General features: G+C 43.7%; 1 protein-coding gene across 1 annotated transcript; it reads left to right on the top strand.

Moving 5' to 3' along the window:
• The first annotated feature begins 2,561 nt into the window (after positions 1 to 2,561).
• Positions 2,562 to 19,448, top strand: pi4kb (phosphatidylinositol 4-kinase, catalytic, beta). Its single transcript, XM_080857408.1, has 11 exons — positions 2,562 to 2,633; positions 5,705 to 6,804; positions 13,400 to 13,627; positions 14,084 to 14,311; positions 14,451 to 14,560; positions 14,693 to 14,797; positions 14,970 to 15,093; positions 15,361 to 15,626; positions 15,996 to 16,128; positions 16,388 to 16,508; positions 17,060 to 19,448. The coding sequence occupies exons 2-11, from the start codon at positions 5,725 to 5,727 to the stop codon at positions 17,239 to 17,241; spliced, it is 2,577 nt and encodes an 858-aa protein (XP_080713534.1). The 5' UTR covers positions 2,562 to 2,633; positions 5,705 to 5,724; the 3' UTR covers positions 17,242 to 19,448.
• Positions 19,449 to 20,070: the final 622 nt, after the last annotated feature.

Here is a 20,070-nt window from a genome sequence, read left to right as displayed (position 1 = left end):
GAGCTCTACAAGAATAGATTTACATGCTTCATTGATCCAAAAACACATTATTATTCTCATACTAAAAAAAAATGTGTTCACTCTCTGTCTGAAATGCTTTGTTAGACCTCTTGTCTTTAAGCTTTATACCGTAACACACTTAAGGAAAGGAGGAAACTGAAAAAGCAAAATAGTTGCCCTTCTAACTCTGAGCAGCATGGATGGGAAGATTGATGTTTCTTGCTTTCCACCTGATGGTCTTAATAACTTGTGAGATTTATTGCTCATGGCTTTGTAGAAATAAAATCACTAAATGGGTCTGAAAAGTCGCTAACTTGGCATCACTAAGTAAGTGTGTGTGTGTCAGATGCCATGAGTGAACTATTTGGGGATAGCTACCAAACAATGTCCAGTGTTGTATGAGCTCATAATGAAAATTACCATGAAATATTTTGGCAGTAATAATAGACCCTTATGCTACAGAAAAAGTCTAAAGCCCAATGACCATAACCCTAATCCACCCCTGTGCTAGGTCTAGTTCTGGAGAGACAGACACATCTACTCTCAACATATGAGTGGCTGAAAAGTGACACTGTGAAAAAAATCTAGTGTATGCCTATATACAAATCAGCAAAGTATCCGAGGTAGTAGGATTCCTAAATCCCTTAAACCCCTTCTTTAATCACTGGGTTATCTCCTGGCTTGAAAATGCATTTTTGGTGATTGTTTGTTTTTTGGATTCACTAGCTAGCTTCTGGTCACCTCTAGAACTAGGCAAGCAAGTGGTTAGTCGAAGAGGAAGAGTGATATGAAGCAGCCCCCTCTGTTGGCCCGAACAAGTACAACGTGAGACGTCTGCTCCTTATCAGTCTGTTTTTTATTCACAGTTAGGGACATTTTCAGGGACAGCTCCAGCTGCCAAAAACGGGAACTGTCCCCAGAAAACGTGGAAGTCTGATCACCCTACTGCACAGCACGGTAAGGCTGCCTAGTGTTACACTTGCTAACTATCTTCATCAGAAGCAGCTCTGGTAACTGTGAACGACTCAAGGCAGCTCCAAAACCTCTCCAGCACCACACACTCATCCCATTGTGATACATGTCTTTTGTCGGTTGCTGTATTTAGTATTTTAATTTGATACTTTTACAACGTGTGTATTTTGTGTCTTATGCCATTATTTTATCTTAACACATTTTGGTGTCTTTGGCTATCGAGCCCACCTCCTGTAGAATAATCCTCCTATCTCCATCCGTGAAGCAGGCACCCTTTCCATCTTTAAGTCTAGACTTAAAACATTTGTCTTTGGTGCATCCTATAGTTAGGAATAATGCATCATGATCTGGAACCGGTCGCAATGTAGGCTACTTCAATACTGTGCCAGGCAACCTCTCCTTCTACCTCTTCTTCTCTCTATGTCATGTGTGCTATTGTGCTATTTTTTATAGTGATTAAGTGGCCATATTACTTCTCGTTCTCTTTGAGTTTCTCCCCTTAAAGTAACTCTATGCAACAATTATACTTCAGGATTAGGGCTAGGATACAGTTTTACCTTAAAAAAAAAAAACAGCCTGAAAAAAATTGGGGTGCTACAATGACATTTAATATGGTGCCATTGCCATACCAGGGTCCATAGGCCTTCGTTCTGTAGTTTTGCCAGTGGCAGCCCGACTTGTTTACTGTCTGCCGAACTAGTAAGTAGCTTATTTGCCCTCTTGCTTTGTCTTGTGTTGCACTTGCTTGATGTTTGACTGTGTAAGGACAGTCGTTGAGTAACTAGTTTGTCATAATGTCAAAGTCAGCACATTTCAAGAGATTTCGTTAGTTTTAGCTGCTAGCATACCGTTAGCGACGAGCTATTGATCCATTGTGCTGCTTTAACCCTGGGTTTGTATCCATAGACATATATATATATGCGCCTATATATGTCTATGTTTGTATCCATTGCTTCCCTTACCCTAACCTGGGGGGGGGGGGGGGTCATACTCCAATTATCCAATTTCAATGTTGTGTGTATCATGTAATATAATATGCCGTTATTATGTATGCTAATATGTTTTTACCTGATGCGTGTATAAATGAATCTGCTTTTTTTCTGATTCTCTCTTTACCTCCTCTCCTCGTTTCCCTTCTTCACCCCACCCCACCCGAACCTCCTCTTCTGTCGTTCTCCCCATAGACATAGATATACAGTATATATATGATAGACATAGATATAGTTTATATATGTCTATGGTTCTCCCCAGCCAGCCTCAAGCAGATGGGTCCTACCTTATGAGCTGGGTTTTGCTCAAGGTTTATTCCTGCTCAAAGGGGGTTCGGGCTCTGGGCTCTGTAAAGCCCCTTGAAACAATTCAAATTCTTAATTTTAATTAAATTTACATGGAAAACTACTAAAAATGACTTACACTGGCTAAATCCAGATTCAAAGATCGTTTTTACCAAAAGTGTTCCGTATTCCATATGCAAAGATTTGCTTTGGTTTAGTTTGCTTAGTCAACAACCGGACAGGCAGTGCAGTAGGTCAGCCCTGGCATGTCGATTTTCCCGAGTTGCAGTGAGAAACTCGGGGACCGAGGGACTAAGCACTTTCCCAAATGGAGCAGAGACAGAGGAGGTAGACCAAATAATACATTTTCACCCAGTCTTCTCTAAGGTAAGGATTCTATTTAAAATTGTACTTCCATTCTACAACATCAACAATAATCACTGTCGCCATTCGTTTATCGCTGGTTTAATTTGTTAGCCAACCTGTGCCAATCTAACATTAGCCAAAGAGGATTGCCCGTTAGCATAGCTAACCAAGAGCTAGCTAACTTTACAGGTTTCTGATCCAAGTTTGCTAGCAAGTTAGCTGATACGCAGCTAACATTAGCATGTCGTGGGGAACTCGAAAATGTTGATTGATGTTGAGCAACAGTTAAGCGTTAAGTTACAAATGTAGTGTGACACGAGAAGAGAAACTATGTCTATTGTAACAATTGACATAGCTAGATGTCTTCGCTAGAGGCATTCTACTCTCACACTAACATGAGCTAGATAAGCTAGGATACGTAGTTACCGAGGCTATCTAGCAAAACTTGCTAATACTCGAGTAAGAACATTGTCTTATTTTGCAGTCATTAAAAGCTGAGAAACCGCAATTGTTAAAGACACAAGTTGCTTTGCCACCTTGGAGCTAGCAGTGTTACAAATGTATTAATACTTTAACTTGTTTGGCATTAGAGCCTTGTGTTTAGTTAATCTTGAATACATTATTTGTCTTTTCAAACCGTATCTAGTAACTAGCGGGCTAGCTTGGAGGCTAACCTTCCACCAGTGATTAGGCGAATGGTAACAGTTAGTTTACTGAACAACTTCTGCCAGTTTCTTTTTCACCAGCTAATGTTTGTGTACTGAGATTGGTTACAGATTAACACCTTATAATAAATGGCCTGTTCCTTGAGTAAGTTGGGTGTTGACAGTGATGACCACTATTGAACGTTAGTTTGTGTCCTCGAATACCGTTAGGTGCATTGTATTAATAAACGATAACGTTAGTTTACTTCAGTGCTTCCCCACACTTTTCATGGTAGGCCCCTCTTTGACAATGGAAAACCCCCACCACCACGGTGCAGATTGATACATTCACATATTACATGCAATACAAAAAAAGTTGCATTACCTTTCTTAAGTTTGAAGAAGATTTGAACATTAACACATTTTCAATTTAATTTCACCAATCTTTTAAATTCAAATATTTTATCAGATTCTATTTGATCAGAGCTCTTGTTTAAAACACTTTTATCTTGTCACTGCGTAATCAATCTATACAATGTTCATGTTAGGCACATAATTATAAATATAAAGTCAGCTATTAACCCATCACCAAGTAGGTTAGTTATAGGTTACTATGTTGTAAAAGCACTGCCAAACCAAATTTGTAGTTGATTTTTCAATTGTTTTCAACCCGCTTCCAACACTTAGAGAACCACTGGTTTAGTTAGGGGGTCCAACACACTTAGAATGTTAACGGTATAATGTGTAGTTTTAGGTCATTGCCATCAATATGCTTATCAAGGGTTAAGTTAGTCAGCCACCAGAAGATGAGAAGTAAACCTGATCCCTCTAGCTTGTATTTCGCCTGACCATTGTTCACTGTTAGAAAGGCAGTATCGGATGATGCTCGCATTTCAGCCCTCAGTACTGATTTATGAATACTCAGTGGCAGTTGCTGTTTTTACAGACAGCATCTAGATCTAAACCCATGTCATCCCCCTAATTCCCCGCAACTTGGATTCTATGAAACACCAAGTTGTCAGTTTCAATTATTTTCCACGCACTCATCCTTAAGTAGGTGTAGTGCTACATCACTTGTATTGGATGTGGTCTTGGTTGTTGTTTTAATCTGGTGAAGCTGTGTTGCAACAAACTATTTTATTTATGTTACTTTATAATGTTGATTTGTACAGGTACATTTGGTTCATAGTCAGCATGGCAACAGGTGTTTCTGCTGTTGTCGTGTTGGAAGGCCGCAAAGAAGTGTGGCAGAGAGAGATGGACTTTGTGTTTTAGCATAAGGCCTAACTACTATCCTGATACCAGGGATGTGATAATCTGCTAGCGGGGGATTAGACCTGTGTCTGTGGTGTATTGCTCTGGATCAGCAGGACGGTGTGACCTGCAAGTAACTCACACTCAACTAGAATTGGATCAACCACTTGAGCATCCATCATTTGATGTGTATTAATACCGTTGAAAAGTTTGGGGTCATTTAGAATGTTCTTGTTTTTGATGGAAAAGTAAATGGAGGATTCTTTGACGAAAGCAACGTTGAAGGACAAATTACTATTTAAATTTAAAAAAAAATATTATTTCTAACTTTGTCACTTACTAGGCTATTTTCCCTACGCATTTAGCTATATTTATTATTCAGACTCATTTCATGTTGTCATGGAAAACAAAACAATAATTTCTAAATGATCCCAAACTTTTAACAGTAGTGCACTTAAAAATGATACATTTTACAGCGGTACTGGGTACAATGACTAAAGCAGCAATGTAGAGTTCTGTTCCAAAACTAGTGAACTATCTACCTAAACACACACACACACACACACACACACACACACACACACACACACACACACGCACACACACACACAAAAGGCATGCAAAAACCTTGCAAACACCACCAATAGCCCAGCTTTCACTGATATAAGCTTGCCAACACACTAACTAGTGTCTATAGGCAGTATCATAACATGTCACCATGTCATGCATGAATGCTTTCTTCCATTTTTGCAGGGTGTTCCAGCCTGTTACACAGAACTACATAGGGCATAATTTTTGATGGCTTGTGAGGAAGACACAGGTGTCCTAGACGTGACCATATGCTATCAAAATGAATTTGAGGATGGTACCAAAACTAGTTGCGTATAAAACCATACCTCAAAAACTGTAAAACTGTAAAAGCTTTTTTATTGAGATGATGGGTGTCTTGCAGAACCCTTAGGTGTTGATACAAAGTCATAGGGAACAGTCCTCATCAGGGCATAGAGTGTTGTTATTTGTAGTTAAATAATATGTAGCAACTGTATTTGAGATTAGATGCCTGCTTCTGTTAAGAAAGAGAGAATATCCCTTGTTCTGACTCTTCTAACTCGTCCCTGCTGTCTTCTCTTGCTTGTCTCCTCATTCTGTCTCCTGTCTGTGGATCTCCCTCTCTCTCTGTCCTCACTGTCACAGTGGCCTGAGCGTCAGCGGCCATGGGTGACACAGAGTTGGAGCTGTCGCCAGCCCACCAGCAGGAGGCGCTGCAGAAGAGCCCCTCTGCGTCCTCCTTGTCCCTGTCCACCGCCTCATCCCTGTCACTGCCCTCCTCCCCCTCCTCGGGCCCGCAGAGCCCCGCCAGCCCTAGCATCAGCACCAGCACCAGTGATGGGCCCCCCCTCACCAGCAGCAGTAGCCCATCGCTGGACGTCATCACCGAGGGAGTTGGGGAGCTGACTGTGGTCATCGACCCTGAGATGGCCCAGCTCGCCTGCCAGGAGGTGATGCAGAAGGTGAAGTTCCAAAAAGGTGAACTTGAAGTGGGGCTGCCCCAGGTGGCTGTGGAAACAGAGATACCCACGTTGGCTAACGGTGTGGCCATACACATCGGAGACGAGCCGGTCAGCCTCACCCCTGCGAAACCCAGCACAAAGGTCGGAGAAGGAGACGAACCAGAGCAGGCAATGCTATCTGGCTCGGCGAAGAACGCACGGCGGCGCCAGAAGCAGCACAACTCGTCCAAGCAGTCTTGGCTGCTGCGCCTGTTCGAGTCGAAGCTCTTCGACGTCTCCATGGCCATATCCTACCTGTATAACTCCAAGGAGCCTGGCGTGCAGGCCTACATCGGCAATCGCCTCTTTAGCTTCCCCTACGAGGACGTGGACTTCTACCTGCCGCAGCTGCTCATCATGTACATCCACATGGACGAGGACGTGGGCGACGCCATCAAGCCCTACGTTGTGCACCGTTGCCGTCAGAGCATCAGTTTCTCGCTGCAATGCGCCTGGCTTCTGGGCGCCTACTCCTCCGACATGCACATCTCCACGCAGCGCCACTCGCGAGGCACCAAGCTCCGCAAGATCATCCTCTCAGATGAGCTCAAGCCTGCCGGCTCCAGGCTTCGGCCCCCTGTCCCCTGCCCGCCACCATTGGCTGTCCTGCACCACGAGCACGGCCTTTCGCCCTCAAAGCGCACGCACCAGCGCTCCAAGTCAGACGCCACAGCCAGCATCAGCCTAAGCAGCAACCTCAAGCGCACGGCCAGCAACCCCAAAGTGGAGGCCAACCAGGATGAGGTGAGCCAGAAACTCCACCACACACACTAGGGGTGCACGATTCAGAAAATGTCACGATTCGATTCGATACCGATTTTTAGGCTCACGATTCGATTCAAAATCGATTTTCGATTCAAAATCGATTTTCGATTCAAAAACGATTCTCGATTTAAAAAAAATGGATTCACAGTATGTAAATGTTAGTGCTGTCAAACGATTAAAATACTTAATCGCAATTAATCGCATTTTTGTCATAGTTTGTCATAATTTATCGCAAATTAACTCATCGCAAATTTTATTTTTATGCTCTTATCATGGAAAAGTGGATTGGCTTGCTTTATCCAATGTTTTATTTTATTGAAAAATAACGTTGCCAAACAGGGCGGTACAAAATTAAATTATAAAGTGAACATTTCAGACTATAGTGCAGTTAAACCATGGCTTAATATTTTCTTTTTTCAAGTTTGCTGTGAACATAGAAGGCAGGCCTCTTATTTCAAAAACAATTAACCGTATCAGTAAGGTTACCAATAAAAGGTAAGCCTACTACTTCTGTGCTTTCAGCCAGCTGCCTATTGACATTTTCAGACAACAGTGAAGCTTGCTTCTTTTGCACAACACAACTTTTAAAGGTAAACTTTCTATTCAGAAGCTTTTTATCAACCATTTCGCCGTATCGCGCTCACCATCACTCAAACCGTAACGTTAGCCTACTACACAGTTTGCAAAGCCAAAAAGAACGTTAATCTTAATCTAATAATAACACTTTTTTTTTTTTATATAAATATGAATCGATATTTGGAATTCTTTGAATCGATTCTGAATCGGGAGCACTTGAATCGCGATACGATTGTGAATCGATTTTTTTGCACACCCCTAACACACACCAACCTGCTCCATCACACTCATGCAAAAGCCCCTGTGCCCACCAACACTTGTCATTGGTAGTGGTTGACTAACCTTGTAGCCTTTCTCCAAACACCCTCAAGCATTTACCTGCCTTAACCTATATGCTATATGCCACCAGACATGCCCAACTTCTCAGTCCCTTGGTCCACCAGTTCTGCCACTAGCAGCCTTTTCTGCTGTGTGCCTCAGGTTTGACTGGGATTGATGCGCATCATCAGGTTTGCATGTGAACACATCTAGGAGGACCTGTCTTCTGTAATTGTGGTCACACACACACGTTTGTACTGGTCTTTACAATCAGCCATAGTGCACACAGTGTTGAATATCTTGATTGAACCCACAGGGGACTTTGGTAGTGCACCAGGACTTTGATACCGATCTTATCACACATTGCAACACTAATAAAACATTTGGTAATATGGTTACTCTTAGTCGATAATTCAGTTTCAAATGATTCATTTCCGAGTTAGTTTATGGCCATTATGTTGTCACAGTCTGTCGAGACACTGAGAAGTAACTCTGTTCCTTGGCCCAGCCCGTCTCCGACAAATTGGGAGCTGCTGGTTATTGTGGGGCTACAGATTGACTGAGTCATTAGCACACCCATGGGAACATTCTATAGGGCTTTCCTCATCAGTGGTGAAGTACCTTACCAGGAGAGTGAGGGTTGACCTCTGACCAGACTTATAAGCACTCCTTCGTGATTAGATATTGATAGCAACAGTGGTGGGTGTGAGTTTGAGGGTGAAAGACCGCATTTGACCAGAACACTGAGTAATCAATACTGTCTGTCTGCCTGGCATAACAATTCTATTTCCACACACTGTTGCGACTCACACAAACACTTTTATATGGTTTTGTCTATTTGTGCTTGTCTTAGGGCTTTTACTTTGGGCAGTAGTGCATACTGTGTGTGATGGGTGCTTTGGGAAAGCCTGGCCGTCCCTCCAGTCTAGTGGGTTTTTGCAGGTGGTTATGTAAGCAGATGTGTGGAGGCCTCGCATCAGAGCGAGCCAGAAAACCTGCACTGATTTGTGATATAACACCAGATCAGGACCTCTGCTGTCTATCCATGTGCAACAGCCTCCGTTATGTCAGAGCCTGTTATTCTATTTTGTTCACCATGTCAACCCCATCTCCAAGCGCACACACGCTAACACACACGCACACGCTCACGCTCACGCACACACTCACACTATAACTGTGTTATACACAGTACACACAGTTAAATTCCTTGAGCTATTGATTGGGAACTTCCCACAACAGCGAAACCTCTCACCGTCACATGCAACTACTCATAGCCAACAACTATGTATTGTTACACAACCGGGTGCACAGCAACAACACATCAACAACACCAACAAAGACACCTTAGTGAGCGTGCCACTGGGGTTGTCAAGTGGGCACCTTCCTTTGTCTGTGTGTCATTGAATTAGGCCCACAACACCTCCAGAAGGCTCAATAGTGCTGTCTATCGTCCCAGACCCACCGTCCACTATACTCACAATAGGTTAGGACACGTATCAATACAAGAGACCACAACAGATACACAGTCAAGATACACCCAAGCTTACTGAGAGAATTCCCAACAACAACAACCGTGACCAAATTCCAGTCCAAAGTAAGATGCAGAATGATGTTTTTGTCGCCTTTTCGGATATATCTACCTTACTACATAAAAAAAAATAGGGGCTGGTCTTATTCTTACAGCGTGATCAAAATCTGAAGAACGCCTGCCTGAAGGGCTTTCATGGATTTAGACAGTGTCTCGAGCCCTAGCTGTCCACTTGTCCATCCCTCTTTCTGAGTCGTGTGTTGTTAGTGTCGTGTGTTTTCAGTTGCCATGCTGCTCGGTTTGCCTCCAGTCTCAAGTTCACCTCGACCCGCCGTCCCCTGCCTGCTATATTTACTGACGATAGGATGAGTCAGCTCCACGCCTGTTACCATCCACACACACACACACCATCCACTTCAACAGTTCCTTTTAGTCAGTTTTTATGTGCTTTGGATTTACTGTGTCACTCGCATCAAGGATACCTAACCCAGGGCCACCAGCCAAGTGAATGCTCAAGATCCTCTTCATGCTGTAAGGGAAGACACCTGTGACTAACTGGAAAGTTGGCGTGTTGCTTTTTCTAAGTAGGCTTTTTATAGTGCGATGATAGTCTCTGAAAGCCTATCTGGAAGGGAAATGTTTTGACGAGCTGTTGAAGTTGATTAATGTTCACTTTTTGTACTGGTCCAATTTTATGTTGCACAGCTCTGGGAAGTGGTTTGGTTTACATGATGTTTTCTTTCCCCGGGGGCTGCAGAGCATTTACAAGAAGTAAATATGTAAATGTCGGTATATTTTTAAACATTCTGTAAATACACAGTGCTTGTTTTTGCATGCTTAAACCCAGAATTGACACAATTCAATCCTCTGTCGTTTGCTCTGACCCCTGAGTTGCACAAGACTCTAAATTCTCCCTGTAGGCAAAGGGAGCATCCCTTACACAAGTCAGGCGCTCTTTGTCTGCAGTCTGCAGTCTGCTCGAGCCTTTGTCCAGAGAGCAATACGCAATTGTTCAGGGGGGGAAGAAGACCAACAACACCTATAAAATAAAGGCCAGTTTGTCACTTAACCTTGGGCACGCCATGTTCATTAAAGCCACTCTTCCATCTGCAGTGTGTGTGTGTGTGTGTGTGTGTGTGTGTGTATATGTTTGCCTGTGTGTGTGGTTCATGGCCCTGATTAATGGTCTGCTGCCTCAGGGAAGGTGTGGCCCTCCCCGCCTGTTTGACCTGCGGTGGCTCTGTGAATGGACTGTGAGCATCTTTATCGGAGAGGATTTTGGACTCTCTGCTCCGCTCCCCCTGATAATGAGGCTTTATTTAGCATCGCAAACAACACCCAATACAGAACGCTACACACCGCGTTCCAGGAAAGCATATTGATGTTCCTTTTCCTCTACACTCCCTACACACACACACACACATACACACACACAAACACACACACACACACAGACACAGACACACACCTCTTCCTTCTCCTTTTTGTTGCCCTTTCTCTCCTTGTGCAAGTTTTCTGGTGGCTGACTGGTCATGTGAGACCGAAGGCTTTAGGTCACGCTCTCCCCAACAGTTTGAGGCTCAGGCATCATGTGCTCTCAGCTACAGTAATACTCCCCACTGAGGGGTGTGTGTGTGTGTGTGTGTGTGTGTGTGTGTGTGTGTGTGTGTGTGTGTGTGTGTGTGTGTGTGTGTGTGTGTGTGTGTGTGTGTGTGTGTGTGTGTGTGTGTGTGTGTGTGTGTGTGTGTGTGTGTGTGTGTGTGTGTGTGTGTGTGTGTGTGTGTGTGTGTGTGTGTGTGTGTGTGTGTGTGTGTGTGTGTGTGTGTGTGTGTTTCGTCAAGACAGCAAACTGATGAGGTTTTGACCACGAGTGTGTTTGTTGAAGTGGCCTCATGCAGCACTGTTCAGGCTGTCACTGCCTCTAGCCCGTAATCCGGGCCACTGTCCTCAGTGGTGGTCACAGTGCTAGTCAGACATGCCAGCCAGAGCTAGGCCAGGCTTCCCAATGGGGATAAGGGAGACGCTGGGGGCTGGGAGACGTGACCTGGCTGTCTGGGCCTGCTGCGGAGGCTCCCTCGATCCCTAGCTGTAGTCCGACATCTGCAGACACAGATCCAGATCCAGAGTCAAAGTCCATCTCAGGTTTACGTTGCCCCCACCCAATCATTAGTTACACCTTCAGGTGGTGTAACTAATGATTGGGTGGGGGCAACGTAAATCCTGAGATGGACTTGAAGTTCAAATTGTTGTGCAAACTAACAAATCCAGATAGGTGACCCCCCCCCCCCCCTAAAGGATGAAAATATATGTACACAGTGTCCACTCCATCCCATGTGAACAGGGCAAAGCTTCCAGCAATAATTGTACGCTTTGTTTTTTTTGCTCTGTTTTGTCTTTCGCTCTCCACTCCCTGCTCTCACCACTCTTGTGCTAAAAAATCACAACCCTCCACCCCCCTCACCCCCCAACCCTCCACCCCTTCACCCCTTCTTCCCATCCATCTCTTTCTCAGGATCTGGCTTCCAGCTCTGACAGTCTTGAGTTAGGGACTGGTACAGTAAGTCCCTCTTCTCTCTCCCCACACCCCCCTCCTCTCCTCTGCCCTCTCTTACTCCTCCCCTTTGGATGTTGCTGTGCATTGTATTGTGGGTTGTTTCCATTGGTTGTTCTCTTGGTTTGTTTTATCAGCAATCTTCCACCTCTGTCAAGAAATCAATTACAAGCATGAATCGAAATTTGACTTTCTAGTCATAAATTAAAGTGACTCTGAAACCATTAAGCCTGTATTGTAATGCTGCAAAGGTTGTGATGACATGCTTGCTAAATTTGTTAAAACCAAAGCTTTCTGGTCTGTTTATTTATTAAACCATGTTTTTTTTTGTCTGTTTATTTTGGTGTCTGTCTGAATTTGGATAAGCGCCTCCAATCACTTACTATGTGTCTTGGTTTCAATCATACATCTTGGAGTTGGTAACTTGTTTGAACTTTGGCTCATCTTTCCATCGAGAAAGGGTCCAGAGATTTCGACATTTGGGTTCATAAAATGGCCAGCTGTTCAAAAATGTGTTTATCTGTGAATGATTTGCAGCTGGGTCCAAGTGTTGTGAATTTCGTCACACTTTCCGTCCAATGATTTAGCACCCCTCTTGTCAAGTTTGCATTTGCATTGGAAATCAACACATGCATATTGCATTAGAGAAAGACATTAGCCCAGTTTGCACGAGAGTTTTAGAAAAGATTTCCTGAGCACACTTGATAAGAGTGGGTGGACTGTTCTTAAGGGGGCCCACGACTGCCCTCCCTTTTATGATTTGGCATGAAGGGACTCTATCTCTATCTTTGTCTCTCCCTCCGAGTCATTTGGGAACTGGGGAAATGGCTTCATCTAGTGTTGTAAACATGAACATCTCCAGAACGTGTGTCCTGTGGCTTTAGACTGCCTGCTTTATGCCAAAGCCTCACCTATGACATTCATAAGTGAATATTTTTTTAATGACCAAAGGCTGGTGTGAGTTTCCAGGTGGAGTATGCTGTTCATCTTGTTCAGATAATTCCAATATGATATCATAATTTGCACTACATATCAAACATATTTGAGATGTTCCAAAAGAATCTCTTAAAGGCACCCAGTGCAACATTAGGGCATCAAAATGGAAATATTCTGGATAAGACAATCTTTATGATATTAACATTTACTTCACCATATAAGCACATTTGCATCATTATTTGATACTTTGGGTGTTAAAAAGTGCGCTAAAACTAGCCGCAATAGCGTAGCCCTTTATTGGTGCCACCAATAAATAAAGCAGGATTCCAGTCAATGGAAAAATGGCCTCTCCCCACCGGCGATTGTTGTTGTTTACGATTTTCTATCAGTTCTCACCACACAACGACGTCTCATCTTTGCTCCTTGACTGCGATATGTAATGGTATGGAGTTATTGAAACTTACTACGTGTAAAAAAGACTAGAAATTGAATGTTTATTTTTCGAGTTTCAAGCCTATAAAGTTGCACTGGGTGCCTTTAATTGAACTATTTAAAAGTACTTTCTCTAAACGTGATGTTTTTCTGTAACTGCTGCCATTTTCTAGTCCCATCTAATGTGCCTGTTCTCTCTCTGTGCCGCCTGCACCTGCTACCCCCCCCGTTAGCCCGTGCGCCTCACGCCGCAGAGAGAGTACATCAAGTCCCTGATGGGCATTGGCAAGCGTCTGGCCGCGCTGGCCACCAAAGAGCAGAAGACCCAGCGGCTCATCTCGGAGCTGTCCCTGCTCAACCACAAGCTGCCCGCCCGTGTCTGGTTGCCCACAGCCCCCTTCGACCACCACGTGGTCCGTGTGCCCCACACGCAGGCTGTGGTGCTGAACTCCAAGGACAAGGTGGTTGGAACAGAGAACAAAATAGACACACGTTTCTGTGCAATAACTATGTATTATACATGTATAAAAAGGGTTTCTATTTTGTTCACCAGACAGGTCATTAAATAATCAAAATGGGGTCAACACCTACAACTGACATTGTTTAAGTTTCAATTCAAATCCATGTGTTTGAATACAGAGTCAAACCAACCAAAATGTGTTCAATTGAATTGCATGTTCTATTTGGCCAGCAGGCCCATGAGTCTGTCAGCGCTCAAATGTGTAGGTGTGCAAATTATTTTGGAATTACGCAATTAGGTGCCAATGTGATTTTATTCTCTCCACCATATGAAACCAGTAAGAGTTTACAAGCTACCAAAGTTCTGTCTGTTTAGAATTTAGTGATTACTATTTTATATTACATATTAATATGTGTTCGACAAAAACCCTTGCTGAAAGTTGTAACTCCCTCGACAGGCTCCTTACTTAATATACGTGGAGGTTCTAGAGTGTGAGAACTTTGAGACCTCCAATGTTCCAGTACGGATTCCAGAGACACGCATTCGCAGCACTCGCTCGGTGGAGAACCTTCCGGACTGTGGTATCACAGCTGAACAGCGAGCTAGCTGCTTCTACCCCGTGCCCAACTACGACAATGATGATGAGGCCTGGTCTGTGGATGACATAGGAGAACTCCAGGTGGAGGTTTGTATCATCTGAGAATTCCTTGAAATTTCTCTGGTATTCTTTTGCTGTTTAAGGACTGTTTGCATATCGAGGCATTATTATGACTGTTACTGCTCGTCATCGATGACTTACCACTTACCTGTTTCTCTCAAACCAGCTGCCAGAAATCCACACCAACAGTTGTGACAACATCTCCCAGTTCTCAGTGGACAGCATCACCAGCCAAGAGAGCAAGGAGCCCATCTTCATCGCTGCTGGGGACATCAGGTAAGCCACCGCAGCAAGCAGCAGTAAGAGCTGTTGGCACATCTTTAAAAAAAGTCCCTGTTCTGTTACTGTGAAGTAGCTTTGCATTGTTTTGACCCCACGGCCACTGTGTGTGTTTTATGTGTGCCTCAGACGGCGTCTCTCGGAGCAGTTGGCTCACACGCCCACCACGTTTAGAAAAGACCCAGAGGACCCCTCGGCGGTCGCCCTCAAAGAACCCTGGCAGGAGAAAGTTAGGTATGCATCTAGATAAATTAGGGTCTTTTCTGCTGCATATTGCTGGGTGTACACTTTTGTTGTTAATTGTAGTTGTCTACGTTGTGCTTTGGTGGTGCTGGTTGTTGCTACTTGTTGGTTGTATGTAGCCAAAGCTATACTTGGTGTTCATGTCATTGTTCTCTTTGGCTAGGCGGATAAGAGAGGGCTCCCCCTATGGGCACTTCCCCAATTGGCGTCTGCTGTCCGTCATTGTGAAGTGTGGAGATGACTTAAGGCAGGAGCTCTTGGCCTATCAAGTGCTGAAACAACTACAGGTGAGCTTAGACACTTACAAGCATAGAAGTTGAGAATTGGGTCAAATCATAGGATATTGTAATGTATTTGAGTACCTGAAATATCTGAATCATACAGGCCATATATACTCATCATCTCTAAATAAAGAAATAAGTACAATAACAATCAATACTTAAATAGAGGTCTTTCTTATGAACCCATATACATTAGTTCAGTCCACATGGCCCAGATGATACTATTATTTATAACTTGAGAAGATTGACCAGTTGATGCTTTTCTTTGTGCAGTCCATCTGGGAGCAGGAGCACGTGCCCCTGTGGATCAAGCCCTATAAGATCCTGGTGATCTCGTCAGACAGTGGCATGATCGAGCCGGTGGTGAACGCCGTGTCCATCCACCAGGTCAAGAAGCAGAGCCAGCTCTCACTGCTCGACTACTTCCTGCAGGAGCACGGCAACTACACCACCGAGGCCTTCCTCACCGCGCAGCGCAACTTTGTGCAGAGCTGTGCGGGCTACTGTCTCATCTGCTACCTGCTGCAGGTCAAGGACAGGTAAGGGCCTATTCCAAGAGTAGTAAAAGTGCCTAGAATGGCGTGATATGCTGTGAACTCATTGTGAGCAGAACTTAACTGTCTGGAGTTCAGGCTTTGAAACTAAAGAGCTACTTGAATATTCTCCTCCATTCTAGAGTGTTTAACCTTTCTGCAAAAGTTTTTTGGCTCATTTTACTACATTTCATTCTTTTATTTTACTTCTATACATTTACTACTTCATTGTTTTATTCATGTTTATACTTTTACTCCTCCTGTTCTTTGTAGTTGAGTTTAATGCTGGATATGATAAAGAATTAGATATACTGTGATGTTGGCTTAATTTGTCTAACTGTTTTTTCCCCACATATTTTGCTTGTCTGTCCTCAGGCACAATGGAAACATCTTGTTGGACTCTGAAGGGCACATCATCCACATTGATTTCGGCTTTATCCTCTCCAGTTCTCCAAGGAACCTGGGCTTTGAGACCTCAGCCTTCAAACTAACCAGCGAGTTTGTTGATGTGAGGATGCTATGTCTTTGAAGCTACAGAAACTGTCAAATAATTGTATTAAGGCTTTGTATCAAAGCTTTCCTGGGACCTGTGGACTTCCTTAAACAAATTAGCTTGAATTAACCTCACAAAGTATGAGTCCATTGATCTGTAAGTGGACCTGAGCCAGTCCATCCTTGAGCTTGTAAACCTGGCATGTCTTGTCATGATGTACAGAAGATAACCTTTTTAGGCGGTGTTGTGATTTGTCTTGTGTCCTGTGTCTCAGGTGATGGGTGGTTTGGACGGGGACATGTTCAACTACTACAAGATGCTCATGCTGCAGGGCCTCATAGCTGCACGCAAGCACATGGAGAAGGTGGTCCAAATAGTGGAGATTATGCACCAAGGTTTGGCTCCTCATCTAATTCTGCTTCCACAGAAAAGCCCCCAGACACTGGCCATAGTATACCCCCTCCCTAACCTTTTAAAGGACAGCTGTTCATTTCCCCCTGCTGATCATGGTCAGTGCCATGTATACTTGAACTCACTAAAACGTACCGAGTCCTTTAACCTCTAGACACCCTGTTGTCTGTGTATATGATTCTGAGTGCTTCTTCTTAGAGTAGATCCTTGTCTCAGCTCAGGGAGAAATGATGTGTAAGGGAGGGGAAGTGGCCATTAATGATTCCAACTGGTAAAATAGGCTGATTATTTCTAATGGTATTTTAGTGGTTTTCAATTGTTTAAAATGTTTTAAAAACCCCAGTAGATCCTGATAATGTAAAATGTTTAACAAATAGCACTAACTAGAAGAAACACTTGCAACTGCTCATTGAGCTGAGGGACCCCAGAGCTGTCATCCCCTAAGTTTCTTTATCAAAGCTGCGTCAAAGTTCACTTGTAACATCCCTTTCCCTCTCCCCCCTTTCTCCACTCTTCCGCTCCTATCCACCCCCAGGCTCCCAGTTGCCCTGCTTCCATGGGTCCAGCACCATCCGCACCCTGAAGGAGCGCTTCCACATGAGCCTGACAGAGGAGCAGCTGCAGGTGCTGGTGGAGCAGATGGTGGACGGCTCCATGCGCTCCATCACCACCAAGCTTTACGACGGCTTCCAGTACCTCACCAACGGCATCATGTGATCTGAGCCGGCTGTCGGCGGAGAAGAAGCCAGCAGCTCCTCCTGAGATGGATGCGGACCAGAGCAGGGACTTTAAACGAAAGAAAGGCTGCACCACTTGCAATGCAAAAGACCACTCCTCTTCCCTCTTCTCCTCCTCTTCCTTATATCCCTCATACCCTCGTCATCCTCGTTGCTCTCCAGTCAGCCCCCCTGGTCATACATTCGCTCATACACACAAGCACACACATACAAACTTTTTTTTCCTTTGTGTTTGCCAGCCCCTGAGGGCTCAACCCACCAACTAGACTGATATCTGATCGCTCATGGATTTTATACCCTGACTGAAGAGGTCTCAGCTGTGAAGTTAAAGTTTCTCTTTTTCCCCCTCATCAATTCTTCTTGATTTCTCTCTTACTTTTTTCACTACTCTACTTTTTTCCCTCCCCGCTCCTTGCTGTTGTCTTTTATTTGTGTTGTATTGTCTATTTATTTGTGATCTTTTGAAGCTCCTGTAATAAGTTTGTATGGTTTTTGTCCAGCTTCTGAGTGCCTCTCTGAAACTCTCTAGAGGCCCTTCAAGCACACAGGCTTTCACTCGCTCCTGCAACCAGTCAGCACCTGCTCACACACACACACACACACACACACACTCTCCATCACCATGCGTCACACACCTTATCACTTTCCAATACACAAGTCCAGCGTAATGCTCCTGGACTGGTTTTGCTGCTCGTTTAGGTAATAGCAGTAGAAAGGGGAAACCTGTAGACAGTAGAGGGATTAGCTACAGTCATTCAGTCTTCACAGTGGTATCTGTGCCCCTATTTGGCTTGTAAAAAGCCTTTTCATGAATGAATAGGGGCCCCTCCCATTGAAGGCGCCTGATCCTTCACTTTTGATATTTGCTTTCTGGTTTCATCGATGACTAGTCCACATACTGTTTCTCCAGGTTTTAATTTTTTTTGTTTTACCTTTTCGCCTAAGCTGTTTTTGACCAACTTATCCATTGTATGTGCAAATCCAAAGAAAATGTATTTACATTAACATTAGATTAACTTGCGTTCTTAACATTTGTAGTATGTAGGGTATAGCATATAATTGATCAGAATGCATAGTTGAGTTCTGATTGCTCAGAGGTAGATTAACATACAGTCCAGTATGTTATGTGAAAAAACAGCGAGCGCTATGTTGGTGTCGACACTCATCAGAACCATGCTTTGATACTCTCACATACCATATGACTCCTTGGGCTGAGTTGGTCTGAGTGCAGACGATGGTCCGAGGCATACCTTCATCTTTCCAGCTGCTAATATTTAGAACTGAATATACACCCAGTGCACAGCTCTCCTTGCTGATGTTCAGCGAATCAGAAAAGACAAAGACTGGGAAGTGTGTGGCTTTGGCCTTCCCAGTTTTTTTCCTTTTTGAACTTCCATTATTGACCAGTCTGCTCTCTGAGCCTCTGTGCATGCAACTCCAACGGCTTGTCCTCAATTGAGAGTTGCTGGCAAATGTTCTCATTGTTGTCAATCTTTTGTCTTTTGAAATCACCAGGAAGAGAGGGAGGAGGAAGCTGAACCATCATCTTTTACCCTGTTGTAGACTCTGAGCCAGTGAACATAAGCTTCAGTTTTGCTGGAGTAGAGTGCAATGGCATGAACTGTAACACTGATACTCTTGTGATCGAGTGCCTCTGAAGACTAGAGAGAAACTGATAGGGCGTCAGTCCATGACACGGGACAAAACTACACCAGGCATTTCAAAATACGTGGGATGGATGAATGTCCGAGAGATAAAAGTTTTTGAGCTTTCTGAAGACACTTTAATTTCTTTAACACGAGTGACTGAAAAGTGGGGGGACTAGGCTATCAGATAGACTGGTGTAGTGTTCCCTGAAACCAATGAGTATTTCCCTGAATTATATATTTTTTTTAAAGCGCCCTCTACATTTCCCCCAAAGGATCTCTTGTGTTTCAAAAATGAAAGCTAACACAAGTCTATTTCCTAAAGACTCATCAAAGTGTGTGTGTGTGTGTACCCAAAGGAACAAATCAATCAGAATGTATTTGTTTGTTATAAACCTCCCCTATCCCATTGCAATCCCACTGGGAAACTATTCTCTTCATTTTTGTACAACATGTCTGTGTTTCTTTTGTCAGACCTGTTTCTTTGTGAACTGTTTTAACGGACCAGCTCTTACGATCATGTGAATGACCTCCCTTAACTTGTGAATGTCTCTTTGTATAATAAATTAAATGTACTTGTTTGCCCATCTGTTTTGAAACTCGTATATAAGCACTCACCTGTCTCAGTGGTGACTTTAATATGCCTTTGCCTTTGAAGATATTGCTGAGAACCTAACCAGATAGCGAAATTAAGAAAGCAATAACATTGTTCATGATCAATATGTCGATCTCCAGTGGCCAATAACATAACTGGACAGCTTTTATTACATCATTTTGTAGCATGGCAGAATCCTATGAAATCAAGAATGCATTAGGTCATGCACTACTGGTCGAAGATGTAGTGTACAATATGTCATCATGACTCCAGTAAGTCATCTCGTGACAAAAAAATGGCTTATATCTCAATCTGTGTATTAATCATCCTCTTCTGTCTATGAGGACCTGACGAGGTAAACGTTTAGGTTTAGATCGTGGTTAAAACGGTTTCTAAAAAAAATCCCTTACGCTCTGGAATGCATTATTGTTTGGTCCTACACCTATGGACTTGGCTTTTCTGCTTGATGATAGCCTATGTGTAGGACAGCTGCTATTTAGAAAGTGGAATAAGGGAAGGGTGGTCCTCAGCAAAGTATGACTTAGTATACAAACTCAAACACGTCTTC

This window comes from Sprattus sprattus (assembly GCF_963457725.1).
Source record: "Sprattus sprattus genome assembly, chromosome: 19".
Lineage (NCBI taxonomy): Eukaryota > Metazoa > Chordata > Actinopteri > Clupeiformes > Clupeidae > Sprattus > Sprattus sprattus.
This window is presented reverse-complemented; position numbering and strand designations above follow the sequence as displayed.

What these genes read in the sequence shown, in the direction of transcription:
- pi4kb (XM_080857408.1), top strand. Translation starts at nt 5,725, where the DNA reads ATGGGTGACACAGAGTTGGAGCTGTCGCCAGCCCACCAGCAGGAGGCG. An exon ending in TAGGAGAACTCCAGGTGGAG is followed by an intron (nt 14,312 to 14,450) that starts GTTTGTATCATC and finishes CTCTCAAACCAG; the next exon opens with CTGCCAGAAATCCACACCAA. An exon ending in TAACCAGCGAGTTTGTTGAT is followed by an intron (nt 16,129 to 16,387) that starts GTGAGGATGCTA and finishes CCTGTGTCTCAG; the next exon opens with GTGATGGGTGGTTTGGACGG.